The following is a 15,322-nucleotide window of genomic DNA, read 5'->3' as shown; positions in this document are numbered from 1 at the left end:
ACCTGGTAAAAAGTTACACAAACGTAAAGGATTATGATTGTTGTGTGTCTATGTTTTGATACTGCCATAACGGGAGGTGGGTGAGATGGGGCCATGGGAAGTCTTTAAGTACCAGTAGTGAGCATAAATGAGCCAGGAACTGTAATAAGTAGTTTGCTTTCCTGAATTTTTCATTAAGTAATTATTAAGTACTTTCTAGGGACAAGTTACTAAAGAAATAGAATCAAGATAAAATCCCTTCTGTTAGATTTATATTGTAGTAGAGACAGACAATAAATACATAAATATAATTAAGACAGGCATGTTAAACTCTCAAAATCACCTTTTTATATTTTAGGTTTTTGTCAATCTTTACTTTTTTTTTTTTTTTGCCTGTATAAATTATACAAACTGTATAATATTCATTTAATACGTCTGAGAAAGTAAGAATCTCATCACTGCGAAGACCATCATAAATGTTCTGGTGACCATACTTTCATCTACATACCTATACAATTTAGGTAAATTGAATTGTCTTATACATTGGTTTTTAATTCTAAATATGAAGTAGTTCCATCACCGTCATTTTATAGGCTAGTAAATGGAGGCTTAAAACTTCAATATTAATAATCCAATAATTAATCCAAATAGGAATGAACAGCAAGGAAATGCTAATCCCAGAGAAACGTTCAAAGAGTCTTGTTTTTTAAGCCAAGACTGAATAGAATTTGATTGGGGTTTGATAAAGAATTCTGCCAGCACTAAGAGGTGCTGACAGAGAAGTTAGGAGGCTATTAGAAAGAGTTTAGTGCAGGAATAATTAAGGATGGAACTGCCCATGGCAGCGGGAAGGGTGGCGACGATCCACCAACTTGAATGCTATTGAATGGCAGGTATTTTTACAGCGGTCCAGAGCTGCGATCTCTAACCAAATGCTTTTCCCCTACGACTGAAAGCAGATCAGATACACCCAGGGCTACCACTAGCACCTAGTTTATCTTTTAGGTTGTTATTAAAAACGGGGGGGAGGGGTGTAGGGAGCTATTAATCTTATCTAAATCTTTTTGTTGCAGTTGTCCAAGTCTGCCTAGCTTTATAGCAAATGGCAGAACAGTAACAGCTCCCAGGGTATTAATTATGACATTATTAAAACTAATTTTCGAGCATCAAGTCCATCTGGGGCTGTCCTGCGAGTGCGCGGTCCGGAGCCAGTGGGGGCCGTTCTAAATTTCTAATAGTCCCTAAACAGAGAGAAAATAATGGAGGAGCAGGGATTCCGCACACCAAATTCCTCCGGCAAGCCCAGCATTCCGCGGGTTCGCAGACAGACGCCGCCCGCGCGGGCTCCGCAATTTTAAACAGCCCGAGACCACGTGACTCCCGGCCCGCACCACTACTGGCCCTTAGCCTCTCACTCTTGGCTTTGGCGCCGAACCTACCCCACCTTGTGGCCGCAACCATTGGCTCCGCACTCGGAGGGAATACGGGCCAACCTCACGATCAAGGCTTTTCTGAATGAAGCTTAAGACTAAGTCTCAGGAAAAGTTCATGTAAAAATTGAGGAATCAAGTGAAATTCACCTAAAGACATCGTAGGGGCTCCTTTCGCCCAAAACAATGAGCAAACCGTCCCCTGACTCCCCCTACGCTCCTCGGGGCCGCGAGGGTGGTTCCGTCCGAGGCGCGGACTCCGCCTCCACGGGCGCCGCCATTTTGTTTGGCTGGAGGGGAGCGAGCGGCGCTTTGGGGGGAGGGGTCTCCTAGGCGCCTCACCTGACCCCGCTGCCGCTCTGTTGCTTCTCGCGGGGGAGGCCTTCTCCCGGCTAGGGGCGCGGAACCATGTACATAAAGCAGGTGAGGCCTATGCGTCTCTTCCACGCGTCACAGGCCCGCGAGGACCGCTCCCTGAGGCAGGGGTGTCGCGGCGCGCCCCGCGGCCTCTTCTCGCCGCCGGGTGGGCGCGGGGCTGGCCGGGGGTGTGGGGGAGGGGAGAGGCCCCGGCCCGCGAGCGCGGGCGCCGCAGAGAATTGGGACGCCTCTCTGCACCCGGGCACCTCCGCAGGGCGCCAGTCTGAGGGGAGAGGGGTGGAGGGGCCGGCGGGGCGGACCTTTTGGAGGGGCCGGGCCTTCCCGGGTGGGTCGAGGCAGGAGAGGCCGGAGGCGCGGGGGCCCGGCGGGGCAGAAGCGGCGTTGGCCTGCCTGGCTGGGGACCCTCGTGCAGGCCTTCTGCGTGGAGTGTGCCGGGATAAGGGGGCTCCCCGGCCCGGGGGCGCCCTGGGGATACAGCCTGGGGTGTCAGCCTAACCGGGGGCCGCCTCCTTTCTGACTTACCGGAGAAGTGAAAGGGCTCCTCCTTCCAGCAGTGTGTAGCGCCTCCTCGTTCCGTTGTTTATGTCTGTCAAAATGGTCTTCCCGCGCTGGAGTCCGCCCCAAAGATGAGCCCATTCACGCTCTTTGCGAAGTTTCTGTGCTCCAAGTGTGGGACTCTAAGCACTCCTCTCCTGGAACGGCAGCTCTTTTTGGCTGGCCGGAGGTGACTGAAAGGGGCGCCCAGGAAAGCTGCGGCCATTCTGCACACTTAATACACTTTTACTATAGCCCTGAAATGGTTAGTGTTCCAACGAACGTTATATACAGTGTACTTGATTTTTGAGAATTCCCTAACAGCTTACTAATTAGGACTTCTAAAAAAAAAAAAAAGGAACACTGGCAATGGTTGTTGATAAACGGGCTAGTTTTAGAAGATTTTTTAGTCACCCCTTTCCAAAATAAGTTTTTCTTCTATGAAGTGGACACTTTTTTTATCTTGCATTAAATGAGAAACCAGAAAAGGAAGGAGTGCTAAAGGAAAATGTTAGTTTGGAAGTTATTTATTTTTGGGTGTGTTCTGAAAAGTCTCTTTTATTTATTAGGTTATTATCCAGGGTTTTCGAAGTTACAGAGATCAAACAATTGTAGACCCCTTCAGTTCAAAACATAATGTTATTGGTAAGTGTTCATGGTTTAGTAGTCAGACTTATGTCTATGCAACCTTTTAAATTCTGCCTGTATTTAGGCTTAAGGAGACAGGAATTGTTTTTTAATATTACATAAGTTTATGTGTATTTTTTATATAAAATTACTTTTCTGCCTTTTATCTGCACTGATGAAATTGCTTGCTTTATACATTTAAAATACTTGGATAAGATAATCGTAAATTACTCATTTTTATTTGAGTAGCCTTGTATGTGTTTTAATAGCTCTAAGTTTATAGTGAATGACACTGAATTTAGCACTTCAGTTATTCTTGGTATGCCATTTCCTAGTTAAAATGGTCACTATTGCCTAATTTCAAAGATGACCATTTTTTATTCACAAATTAGATTGTTCTCAGATTTTTTTGTCCTATCATAATGTCTAAGGACAGACCACACAGCTTGGTGGGAAGAGCATAAACGAGCATAGTGGAATGGGGTTCAAATCCCAGTTTTGCCATGTAATCTTTTCCAAACTTTACTGCCTTAGGTGCTTCAGTTTTCTCATTTGTAAAGTGGAGATAATGATACACATCTCAGCTGTTGGAAAGGTTAAATGAGAAAGCAATTGTGTTAGGATAAGGGGGTAGTGGTGATTGCCTTACAATATAATATTTCATTTATGGGCTTCCATTTTGCTGATGCAACCAGTAAAATTGTTTTCTGACATTCTGCTGAGTTTTTAAAGGATAGATGAAGCGAGTGCTTCTAGACATCAGAAAAGCATAGAATGTGCTATTTACATAGAGTTATGCTGCACAGTGTGCTCCTTAGAGGGTATATTGGTATTAGTCAGCTAGGTCTATTGTAACAAAATGTCAGACTAGGTGGCTTAAACAACAGGGATTTATTTTTTCACTATTCTGGAGGCCTCCCTCTCCATCATGCACACAAGACCTTTGTTTGAGCCTCTTCCTTTCCCTCTTATGAGAGCATTAATCCCACCCTGGAGCCCCACCCTCCTAACCTCCTGTTTGTTACCTCTCAAAGGCCCCCATCTCTAAAAAGCTTCACATAGGAGTTTAGGGCTTCAACATAAGAATTTGGGGGGTGGAACACAATCCAGTCCATGGCATGGGGTGAGGTGAGATTCATACAGAAATCAGTAAAAGCTGAACACTGAATGCTGATGGTCCCAGAGAACTTTCCAGAGGTGTACTTTGTTATGAAATAAATAATAAAAATTTTAAATTGAGGGCAAGAAAAAAACCTGCCATCTGTACATCAGTTGCAACCTTGTAGTTGGGAATAAAGAAAACACTTTTCCCTTGCCTTACCTACTTAAGAATCATTAATTGAATTGGTGTGCCGTTAGGTAGCTTGATTGTACTGGAGTTTTCTTTTTTATCAAGAAGAAAATCTTTAGAAATGAAGAAAAATGAATAATTAATAGATTTATATTATTTCCTTAACTTACAAGTTAAAAGTGGATAAATATCTTAATGTATCAGTTGTATACAAGTGTCCCTGGGTATCTGGGGAATGCTCATTCCCTTGTATAAAACTTGTTATAAAAGCTTAGTCTTTTGCGTATAACCTGAGCATGTCTCTAGATGGCTGATAATACTACATAAATGATATGTAAATAGTTACAAGTACAATGTAAATGTTGCCCACTTGTGTCTGGCACAGTGTTCCAGTTTTGCTTTTTGGAACTTTCTGGAAATCTCCCCCTCCCCCCAAATATTTTCAGTCTTTGGTTGATTAAATCCCGGGTATGGAACCCAGGGGATTTGCGATTGAGAGGACTGACTGTCATTTTATAAATAAGCTGTAAAATGATGGCCATTATTACCTAGGATGGTTAAATTATTTATGTAGGTCCTATCAAGTATTTTTGTTTTAGCTGTTTTACTACTTTGGTTGCAACATTAGGATTGTTAATATTCACAGTTACAAAGGAAGTTGTGTTCTTTCTTTTGTTTAACGGAAAAACAAAACATAAAATGATTTTATTAGTTTAACATGTTTTAAAAACAGGTCCCTTAATCATGTAAGAAAGAGCAAAAGTAGTATAGACTGAGATTGATCCTAAAAATATCGTGAGAAAGAGTACCACTTTGAGTGATTTTGACCCTTAAAAAAAAATAAGATTTGAAGGCAGATATCTCATGTGCTGATATTTGGATGTTTGAATGATATTTAAGTGTCAAAACTGTTGTGGGCACAACAAGGCGGCTGGTCGGTGAGCCAGTGACATAAGGATTGGTAAAACAATTTACCAGACATAAAGTACGAGACTAGAAAAGAAGTTTATTAGGGGTACGCTGCCATAGACAACAGTGGGCCAGTCAGATGAGGGGTGCCTATGTGACCACCCAGGTGAATAACAAGGGAAAAGTTACACTTGCTATAGGCCACAGTGGGCCCATATACTTTTTTAAAGTTACCTTTTTTCTAGTCTTCGAGCAAAAGAAATAAATACGAAGTTATAGAACTTTATGGAAGAGCATAAAACGTAAAAGGAACAAAAATTAAAATACTCAGAGATACCCATTCTTAATATTAACTTGTATTAGCCCTAGTTTCCTAGAAAACAGAGCCCGAGGCCTGTTTAGCTGCTACAGCTTTAATAGGAGGGTGCAGTCTGAGGGCAAGGGTGAGGGGAAAGTCATAGCTTTATAAAGAAGATACAGCTGGTTTGTGGTCACACTGAGTAACGTCCAGACAGACTTTGTGAACCCACCACACCCTTGAAAGCTCAAATGGGAGAGGAATGGAGAGGGTTTTATATTCTGGTCCTTGTCTCTCTTTGGTGAACATTTACCACATAGGGCATTGGTTTCTCCCATGCTTTTGAATTGTGTTACTCTGGGGACTAACCCCCTAGAAGTGGCTGGGAAACTATAATCTTATTTGGATTTTCACAGATCTGAATGCACCCCAGGATAGGCTGAAACAACCTGAGGTATTGGGAGACCAGCCTCTATATTGACAGGCAGCCAAAGCCTGGGTTGGGGTAGGTGAATCTGGGGACATGTATAAACTGGGTCTATCTCAATAATTCTCCAGTTTTTGTGTACATCAATATAAGTATGCCTTTTTAAATAAAAATTGATTTGTACTAATCTGTTGATAATCAGCTATTTTTTTCCCCCTTCAGAATAAACTTGACTATCTTTATCATTAAATATTCAACATCCTTAAAATTGCTATGTAGTATTCCACTATGTGGGTAGGAGTAATTCTTAAAGGGAAATTATAAATTTTTCAGTTATTTATGAGTGGATTATGGTTTGAACTATTTCCATCATTCTTTTAATGATAAATTATGTTTTTAAACTTTTATTTAGTGATAATTTTAAGTTTACAGAACAGTTGCATGGATAAGAACAGTACAGAGAATACCCATATCTTTTATACATATCTACTTACTATTAACATTTCCCCACTTGCTTTATCATTTGCACTCACTCTCACTTTTTTTAGAGTTAGTTATGTACATCGTGTTCCTTTACTTATGACTTCAATGTGTACTTTCTAAGAATGAGATATTTTTTATAATTACATTATAGTTATCAATTTCAGTAAATTTAACATCCAAGAAAATAATCTGTTATTTATTTTCCAGTTATGTTCATTGACCCAGAAATGTTCTTTGGAGCATTTTTCTCCATTAATACAGGATCTAATTTAGGATTAGGTATTGCATTTAGTTGTCTTGTCTCTTTAATCTCCTTTAATCTGGGTCATTTCCATAGCCTTTCTTTTTCTTTTGTCTTTTATAATGTTATTTTTGGAAAATATTATGTAAATGATGTGTCCTTGTCAGAGTTTTACATTTGGAGGCAGATGATATCCATCTACTTCTTATTGATGATGTTACTTCTGATCAGCCAGTAAAGGTTGTGTCCAATTTTTCCACTGTATAGTTAGTGTTTTTTTCCCTTGCAATTAGTAAATATGTGGATAGGGAGACACTTTTGGACCATGCAAATATTGTGCTCCTTATTAAAATTCCTCCCTAGGTTTAGCATCCATTGATAACTCTTGCCTTTATTCTGATAGTTACAGAATGATAATTTTCCATTCCAGCACTCCTTTCACATTTATCACTTGGTATTCTACTGTAAGCAAGAGCTATCCCTCCTTGGCTGTTTGTTTATCTTTTTATTATTAGGATGGATGCATGGATTATCCACCCCCAGCACTAATTTATAATTCATCTAATTATTTTAGTGCTCAGATTGTCCTAAATTTAGCCAGTGGAAGCCCCCTTCAAGCTGGCCTCTTTGTCTGTATATCCCCCCTTTTTTTTTTTTTTAAAGCACTTGATTACTGTTTCATCTCTTTAGAATTTACTTTGGATTAAAGGTGATAGCTTTGGGGCTAATTTGTTAAGGATATTGGCCAAGACTGAGAGAGATTGGCATGGTTATTCATTACTCAACAATGAAATTTTTGCTAAATGAGAAAGTTCAAATGAATTCATTAAATCTGAAACATCTGATATCCTTTTATGTATAGAATTGTTTATTTCTGAATTCACATAGTAAAAACAAGTGCCTTATAGTTGTCTATATTTTTGTGATTATAAGAGACTATACATGATGTATAGGGCTGATCAGAAACATTTTAACATGGAAATGGTATGCGAATTTAAAATGGTTATTTAAGTATTTTAAAATTTTAGCATATACGAATCTTTAAATTGTTAAAAATACTATATACAATTAATATAGAATTACATGTTCATTGTAGTGATTATAAATTATGAAAACCAGGTAGTATAGTTATACCTATTAACTAAACTATTGGGAAAGAACAGAAGGATAATAAATTTCTTTAAGAAAAAGGCTATCTGAAGTCTATATAAAAATTGTACTCATTTACTAATTAAAGCTGTCTATGTTTTTTTGTTCACTGTTCTGTTGTATTTAATTTCAGTTTTTAAGATGTTATGTTAGAAAACTGGATTTTTTTTTTTAATACTTTCAGTAAAGTTTTATTTTATTGTTTTTTATATAAAATAACATGTACTTTTGGATATTTTATAGTGGGCAGAAATGGATCTGGAAAAAGTAACTTTTTTTATGGTAGGTATTGTTTTTTGAATTCTAAATATAGTAAGCCCTAGATATCTTAAGGCAGTTTATCTGAGGTTGTGTCTGCATGAAGCACAAGAAATACTTCTTCAAACAGGGTTGCAATTTAATGGAGAGGATTTAGAGTGTAAGAATCAAATGAAATAATACATATGGAAGTACTTTCTAAACTTGAGTGCAGTATATAAATGTTGTAAATGCGAACAGATGGGAGTGGAGGGGAGGGGAATAGTTAATATTATTTTGGAAAATGGCTTATTGGCTTTATTTAAATCAATTATTTTAATAAAAGATGAAGGAGTATAAAAACTTTATAGACTCCATGGAGACCGTTGTCAGTTTGAAGATAGTAAATAGGGCTTTGAAAATTGTCTTTAAAGATAAAATGCATTTAAGAATAGAAATGCCTCTTAACAAATCCTTTGGGGAGAAAAAATATTTTAACAGTATTGGACCATAGAAGGAGTAGGTTGAAAAAATTTTGAACCTCTTAGTTGAGTAGTGCTTGAGGGAAAGCGGGGTTTAGTAATAGCAAGGGTTCTATTCCTTATGTGCTCACAGATCAAAAGGATCCTCTGTACCCCATCAGTGATTGTAATTTGGGAATAGTGAGACAGTAGGATTGGAGTGGAAGTATTTCATAATCTCTGGGGGTGATGAGGGCAGCTTGAATTTGTCCCCTCCAAGGTGATAATAAAAGAAAACCAATCCCCACCTCCACCCTCAGCAAACACATTCATATACACACACTCTTAAAGTATCAAAGGTCTCTTGGGTGGACTGGAAATAGAACAGTTGAGTAAAGAGTTCCTCTTCTAGGGCACGGTTGTCCACTTAGGCACTCTATATGAAAGTAGGAATGGCTGCTGCTTACAGAAGACAGGTAGTGTAAATTCTGCAGGAGAAAGTGGAAATCTGAAACATTGTCCAGTACTCCTACTTAGTTCTGTTTCTTTTGATGAAGTATCCAATTAAGGATATTATAGGAATATATCCTATTTTGTTAAATATTTTAATTCATATCATTTATGTGTAGTGGGTAAAAGCAAATACGGTGTGAAACCTAACCAGTGTATACTTTGACCAAAAGGTAGACCTTAGTACTGCTTGTCTCTTCATGTAACTCAGTGTTTTGGTTTTGTTTTTTTTTTATTTTCTTACCTTAAATGTTTCAGTGGAAATAAGAGTTTTCTAATATCATTTCTTAGCTGATTAGTCTAAAGTACAGGCAAATTTTCTGCATTCTTTTTTCTATATGGAACAGGTAATCTACTTCATCTGCATTGTTCATTACCTGATATACTATATTCTGTGAAGGTATGGGAAATTATGAAAAAGGCATAAATACTTTTTTAAATTGTACTAATAATTGTTTTTGTATTTCTAGCAATTCAGTTTGTTCTCAGTGATGAATTTAGTCATCTTCGTCCAGAACAGCGATTGGCTTTGTTGCATGTGAGTGAGACTGCTCTAAGATGTTATTGATAGTATATACTTCTGAAAATACATTGTCAGTTCTGGTAAAATTATTTGTTCAAGTTTCAGATTAAGTTGTGAACATGACAGTCTATCTCTTACGTGTGTTCTGCTTTGAAATTTATCATACTATATTAATGCAGGATAAAGGCTTACTTTTTATATAATGGTAAGAAATTTGTAGGATTTCCCTATAGATGTATATGTCTTCCATATAAATATAAATTCATTATTAAGAGTATGGGCTGGTCAGGTACTAGAAGCAGGTTTGCTGAGGAGAAAGAAGAGTTAGGTTGGGGATTAGAAACTTTGAGACTCAGAATCAGAAGTTAATTGGCAGCATAGAAAAGCAAGCATTACAAACTAATTAACATAAAGTTATTTTTAGCCATATTTGTACTTAAATGGTTACATCATTTTCCATATGAAAGACAGTATATTTGTAGTAGTGAAAGTTAGTAGACTTTATCATTAGATAATTATGAAAGATAAACTAGTTTTAGGATAAGAAATTATAAAAAGCTATGATAAAATGATAGAGTTTATCTTTCTTAGGTTTAAATATGGCTCGTAATTAAGCCCAGACAGTGAGATTCCTCAATGTATTTCAGAAATGTCTCTTACACTTAGAAAGTTCTTTTTTTAAGCATTATCTTCGTTTTTCCCACCACTCTTAGATTTGAATTTTTAGTCCAGTAATCAGGATTGATTCCCTATAGAAAAATCTCCTTTTAGATTTCTCAGATTGGCATGGAAAGAGTAATTTCTTTAAGTATCATTCTTCATTGTATTGAACTACTACATAATAACATTTTTCAAAATCTAGAAATTATTTGGGCTTGGTGTGTAAGTTGTGTCACACATTGGTCAAATGTGACACATATTAAATGTATATGTTTTCACAGCAGATTTAAAACTACATAGAGTTTTGTAGTTTAAAAAGACAGTTTCAGCAATTATATGATTTGTTAGGGTTTCTTTCTAGCATTAAGATGGGTCTATAAGAGAAAAGCCTCAGAATGTTTTTTATATTAGCAAATAGGTAGAATTGGGTGCTGTGGAGTCTTGTGTTCTAATACAGTGGTCTGCAGAACAAGACCTAAGTACATCTAACGTTGATATCACTTGTATAGTTCTCATTTTTTAAATTCAGAATCAAATATTATTGATTGCATAGTGTTATCCTAATCTAGTGTCTGCTGTTTTGCCAAAAGAATGTATACTAGTATGACAAATTTTTCTCTGTTGAATCAGACTTGTTACTGTGGACTTAACTTTAAAAATAGGTAAAGAATATGAAAATACCACTTAAATGACACATTTATTTTTCTCATGTTTTAGGAGGGTACTGGTCCTCGTGTTATTTCTGCTTTTGTGGAGATTATTTTTGACAATTCAGACAACCGGTTGCCAGTGAGTAACTGCTTTTTCTTTTCAGTAATAATGTTGAGAGTTTAGTGGTGCAGCTGATTTTTTTCCTGCTTTGAAACATTTATTTATAGCTGTACTTAGGCTTTTATAATTTATACTAAAATAGCTATACGGCTTACATGGTAATTTTGTCTTAAAGTTATAATGAATATTCTGGTAAAGAAATGAGAATATGCAAAGTATTGTGGAAAGAATATTTTTGTCATAGAATTGAGTATTCATGGCATATTTTTAGTGAGATAATTGAAATTTCAAAATAATTGCTTTGGTGGGGACTCTAAGGTGACCTTATTAACTAAAAAGTTTCCACTTTTACTATTAAATTTAACTTTGATCTTTTACATTTTTTTCTTAGATTGATAAAGAAGAAGTTTCACTTCGAAGAGTTATTGGTGCCAAAAAGGATCAGTATTTCTTAGACAAGAAAATGGTCACGTAAGCATTTTTCTTTATGTTTGTAGTTTCTTTACAAAAGAGTAAAAGTATTCTTTCAACTTGCCTCATCTGAGGCATATTTGCCTCATGTTCAACAAGTCTATATTGAGAGACTAGATACGAGAATCAGAAGAGTCTCTGAGACTGATAAAACAGATGATCAATGACTGTTCTACTCCATTGTGCTCCTTAACTCAGGAGTTAGTGTACTTTTTTTGCTAATTGTTGGATTGTTACTTATTTGAAAAAAATTGTAATTGTTTATCAACAGGAAAAATGATGTGATGAATCTCCTTGAAAGTGCTGGTTTTTCCCGAAGCAATCCTTATTATATTGTTAAACAAGGAAAGGTAAAAAAAAATATTGTTAATCTTTCTTTAATGGAGTTTATTTTCTGAGTTTCATTGAATGATGAATTTGGTGTGAGTCTAGTGGTTAAGTCAGAGCAAAAATGGACCTTACTGTCTTCTGTTTTCATTGATTTATTTTGCAGTGAAGTTTGTATTACCTTTTATGTGCCGTAAAGTACAAAACAGATCCATTCCATAGTGGGATAAAAGTATTTCAGCAGAGTTGTCTAAGTGGATCTTGTTTTCTTAGTAATCTGTATCACTTACCAAAGTGCACTGTACTGGAAGGCATTTTTGGTTTGTAGAAATCATGATCCTTTTTAAAAATATAGAAACATTATAAAAATCACGTTTGAAAAAGTTACTTTCTAAAATTAATACTCTGTTAGTATATCACAGAATTAAAACGACCAAAAAATGTGCATTACCAGAAATCTACCATAATGCTACATATTATTTTCCTGTAATACAGATTATATTCTTAAAAGTTTTTAGGAGTTATATACTTTACCTGATTGTTCTACTCTTTCCTAATATACTTTAAACTATATACATCTAAAATAATTTGTTTCTCTTGGCACATACCATGCAGTGTCCTAATAGCTTTCTGTTGCACTGTTTTGGACTGGGGAGATATTTTTTTAAAATGTCCCCTAGTTATTTAATATTGGAGGCTTTTTTAGATACGCGTTGGAAAGTTTGCATTCAGAAGAATTAATTAGGAAGAATATAGTGTTTCACTTTAAGAACAAGATTTTGAAAAGATTGTCTTTATAAGAGAAATTTATTTAAAGGAGACTGGTTTGAAAGAACAATTAAACTGACGCAAATTCCATATAGATCCCTTTACATCATTTCAGTTTTTGCTCGTGTGTCACTTCAAATGAGCTATCTATGACTGCCTCTTCTACAAGAGCATTGTTGTCACCCCAACTCTTTATGCTTTATTTTCTTATTCTACATGGGTTTTTCTCATAGCAGTTACACTGAAATGGTATGCTTACTTCTGGTTTTTTTCCCCACTAGAATGTAGGCTTTTTGCAGGCAAGACCTGTCTTGTTCATTGCTCTTTTCCTAGTGCAAACTCATACTTTTCTTAAAACTGAGCATGTGAATACTTTTCAAGGTAGAGTTCTTAAAGAGCAGTCTGCAGCTCTGTAATAATTAGTTTTCTAAAACTTAGATCAACCAGATGGCAACAGCACCAGATTCTCAGAGACTAAAACTATTAAGAGAAGTAGCTGGTACTAGAGTATATGATGAACGAAAGGAAGAAAGCATCTCTTTAATGAAGGAAACAGGTAAAATAAATGTGATTCTACCTTATTTATTCTTCTTGTGAATTACTTTTTCATTGTGTTATGATACTTGAAAGGAGTTGTCTACTCTCGGGAGTATATTGTATGATACTTTGCCTATGTACTGAATGGAGAGAAAATTAGTTTCAGGCAGTTCAAGGTTTGAGATTTCCGTAATTTATATCTCTGAATAAAGAAATTGTCAGTGTGAGATAATAGTGCTTTTCTAGGTCATCTGTTTGGTGCTTCTAATGTCCTCCTCCTTGTTTGGATAACAAATTTGGATGTATTCCTCAAAAAAATTTTTTTTGGAATATCAGTTGGCATTAGGTTTTAAGTTGTTCAGGAGCAAGTAATGTAATACTTTGAACTTAGAATCTTCCTTAGTACGTTTATTATGGAAACTCTACTTTGCTTTTCAAGTGCTACGTCCTCTCATGGCTTACAGTCAGACAGTCCTGGGTCCAAAATCTGAGTAATAATTACCTGATATTGTGACTTTAGACTTGATCTCTGGTCCAAAGCTTCCCCATCTGTAAAATCCTTTTTTATGGTTCGTAGTGGTGAATAGGGGAGCAAAATAGCATCACAATTGGACTATAGTAGGTATTTAGTATATAATAGCTATAGAATAATGCTGTTATAAAAATTGAGAATTAGTGACATCAGTGGTATTAAGTAGGTTTTGTTTTTGGTTTTTTTGTTATTAGAAGGCACACTGGCTTTTTTAAAGGAAGCTTCAATTGAGGCCTTTACTTAAAGGTGTATAGTAAAAGAATCAGTGTAACCATGTGTAAGTCTGTTCTTTGATGCTTTTCGTAATGAAGCATCTTAATTGCCATTTTAGTATCTTAGATTTAGTTACCACGTAATATCAAAGAAATAATGATGTAGTTCTTAAGGTTAACTCATGGTATATTTGAGAAGTGATACTACATAAAAATTTTATTGAACTCCTTCACGCCTTTTCCATTTTTTTAAAGAGGGCAAACGGGAAAAAATCAATGAGTTGTTAAAATACATTGAAGAGAGATTACATACCTTAGAGGAAGAAAAGGAAGAACTAGCTCAGTATCAGAAGTGGGATAAAATGAGACGAGCCCTGGAATATACCATTTACAATCAGGAACTTAACGAGACTCGTGCTAAACTTGATGAGGTAAAATATTTACCTTTGCCACTTCAGATAAATTTTATTTTTAGGAATGTGTTAAATTCACACTGTATTTATACTTTTCAGTGATTTTTATATACAAACTTCTAAGTGTTTAAACCTCTTTGTGAATTAAATTACTCAGCAAATTTGCTCTTTCAGTTTACTCCAAAGAGCGTGCCTAGACCCACCTGGTCCTTGCTGTAGTTACATCTGAAATACAATCAGGTGGTGGTGTCAGGCAGACCAGGGTGAGAGGAAACCACCTTTAAAGTTTTATGAACTTCTTTTCTAGCTTTTTAAAGTGTATTTTGTAGTTAGTATTGCTGACATTTTGTACAAAAATTTGTTCTAGGTGATGCTGAAAACTTTAGGCATTTTCTGTTTAAAACCAGTAAAATTATTTTTGGAAAAACTGTTTTAAATGAGTGCTTATTTTAGCAGATACTAAAAATTTTTGCTAGATACTACAAAATATGAAACAAGTACAAAATGGGTTAGAAATCATAGCTTGGTTTTTTTTTTTCCAGCTTTCTGCTAAGCGAGAGACTAGTGGAGAAAAATCCAGACAATTAAGAGATGCCCAGCAGGATGCAAGAGATAAAATGGAGGTAAGGTTATAAACTAGCCTTAGATTAACTCATCTTTTTGATCCCAGTAAACTTTCTGTATCAGAATTATGGATTGGTAACTTCAAGTGGGGCATCACTGAGATTGAGTATTAGAAAAAATAGTACTGAAAAGTATAAGTGAAAGGAAAAGAGACAGACCAGTGGTGTTTTGATTTTGCTGTTGTACATCTAATTGTCTGACTTGTTTTTGTCTGATACTTTTTGAATAGGATATTGAGCGTCAAGTTAGAGAACTGAAAACTAAAATTTCAGCTATGAAAGAAGAAAAGGAGCAGCTCAGTGCTGAAAGACAAGAACAAATTAAGCAGAGGACTAAGTTAGAGCTTAAAGCCAAGGATTTACAAGATGAATTGGCAGGCAATAGTGAACAGAGGGTAAGTTAAAATGCTAAAAATGAAAGACATACATGTTCAAGTGAGTGGGAACTGCAGAGGACAGTCCTGTGAGAGGGGTGCCTGTTTGAATTTTTGTAAAAAAAATCTGACATATTAAAATAATTTGCATTCAAGT

General features: G+C 36.2%; 1 protein-coding gene across 1 annotated transcript in view; it reads left to right on the top strand.

The window, feature by feature from the left end:
* Window positions 1–1,676: 1,676 nt before the first annotated feature.
* Window positions 1,677–15,322, top strand: part of SMC3 (structural maintenance of chromosomes 3) — a 30,227-nt gene continuing 16,581 nt past the window's right edge. The window contains exons 1-11 of the mRNA XM_010969786.3: window positions 1,677–1,832; window positions 2,891–2,966; window positions 7,990–8,028; window positions 9,425–9,492; window positions 10,855–10,926; window positions 11,300–11,379; window positions 11,651–11,729; window positions 12,913–13,030; window positions 14,011–14,186; window positions 14,711–14,791; window positions 15,022–15,186. Of these exons, the coding sequence (XP_010968088.1) occupies window positions 1,818–1,832; window positions 2,891–2,966; window positions 7,990–8,028; window positions 9,425–9,492; window positions 10,855–10,926; window positions 11,300–11,379; window positions 11,651–11,729; window positions 12,913–13,030; window positions 14,011–14,186; window positions 14,711–14,791; window positions 15,022–15,186 (969 nt within the window). The 5' untranslated portion in view covers window positions 1,677–1,817. The remainder of the gene's footprint in view (window positions 1,833–2,890; window positions 2,967–7,989; window positions 8,029–9,424; window positions 9,493–10,854; window positions 10,927–11,299; window positions 11,380–11,650; window positions 11,730–12,912; window positions 13,031–14,010; window positions 14,187–14,710; window positions 14,792–15,021; window positions 15,187–15,322) is intronic.

Source organism: Camelus bactrianus, chromosome 11, assembly GCF_048773025.1.
Source record: "Camelus bactrianus isolate YW-2024 breed Bactrian camel chromosome 11, ASM4877302v1, whole genome shotgun sequence".
NCBI classification, from domain to species: Eukaryota; Metazoa; Chordata; class Mammalia; order Artiodactyla; family Camelidae; genus Camelus; species Camelus bactrianus.
Note: the sequence above shows the minus strand (reverse complement) of the source record. Positions and strands in the feature narration are given on the sequence as shown.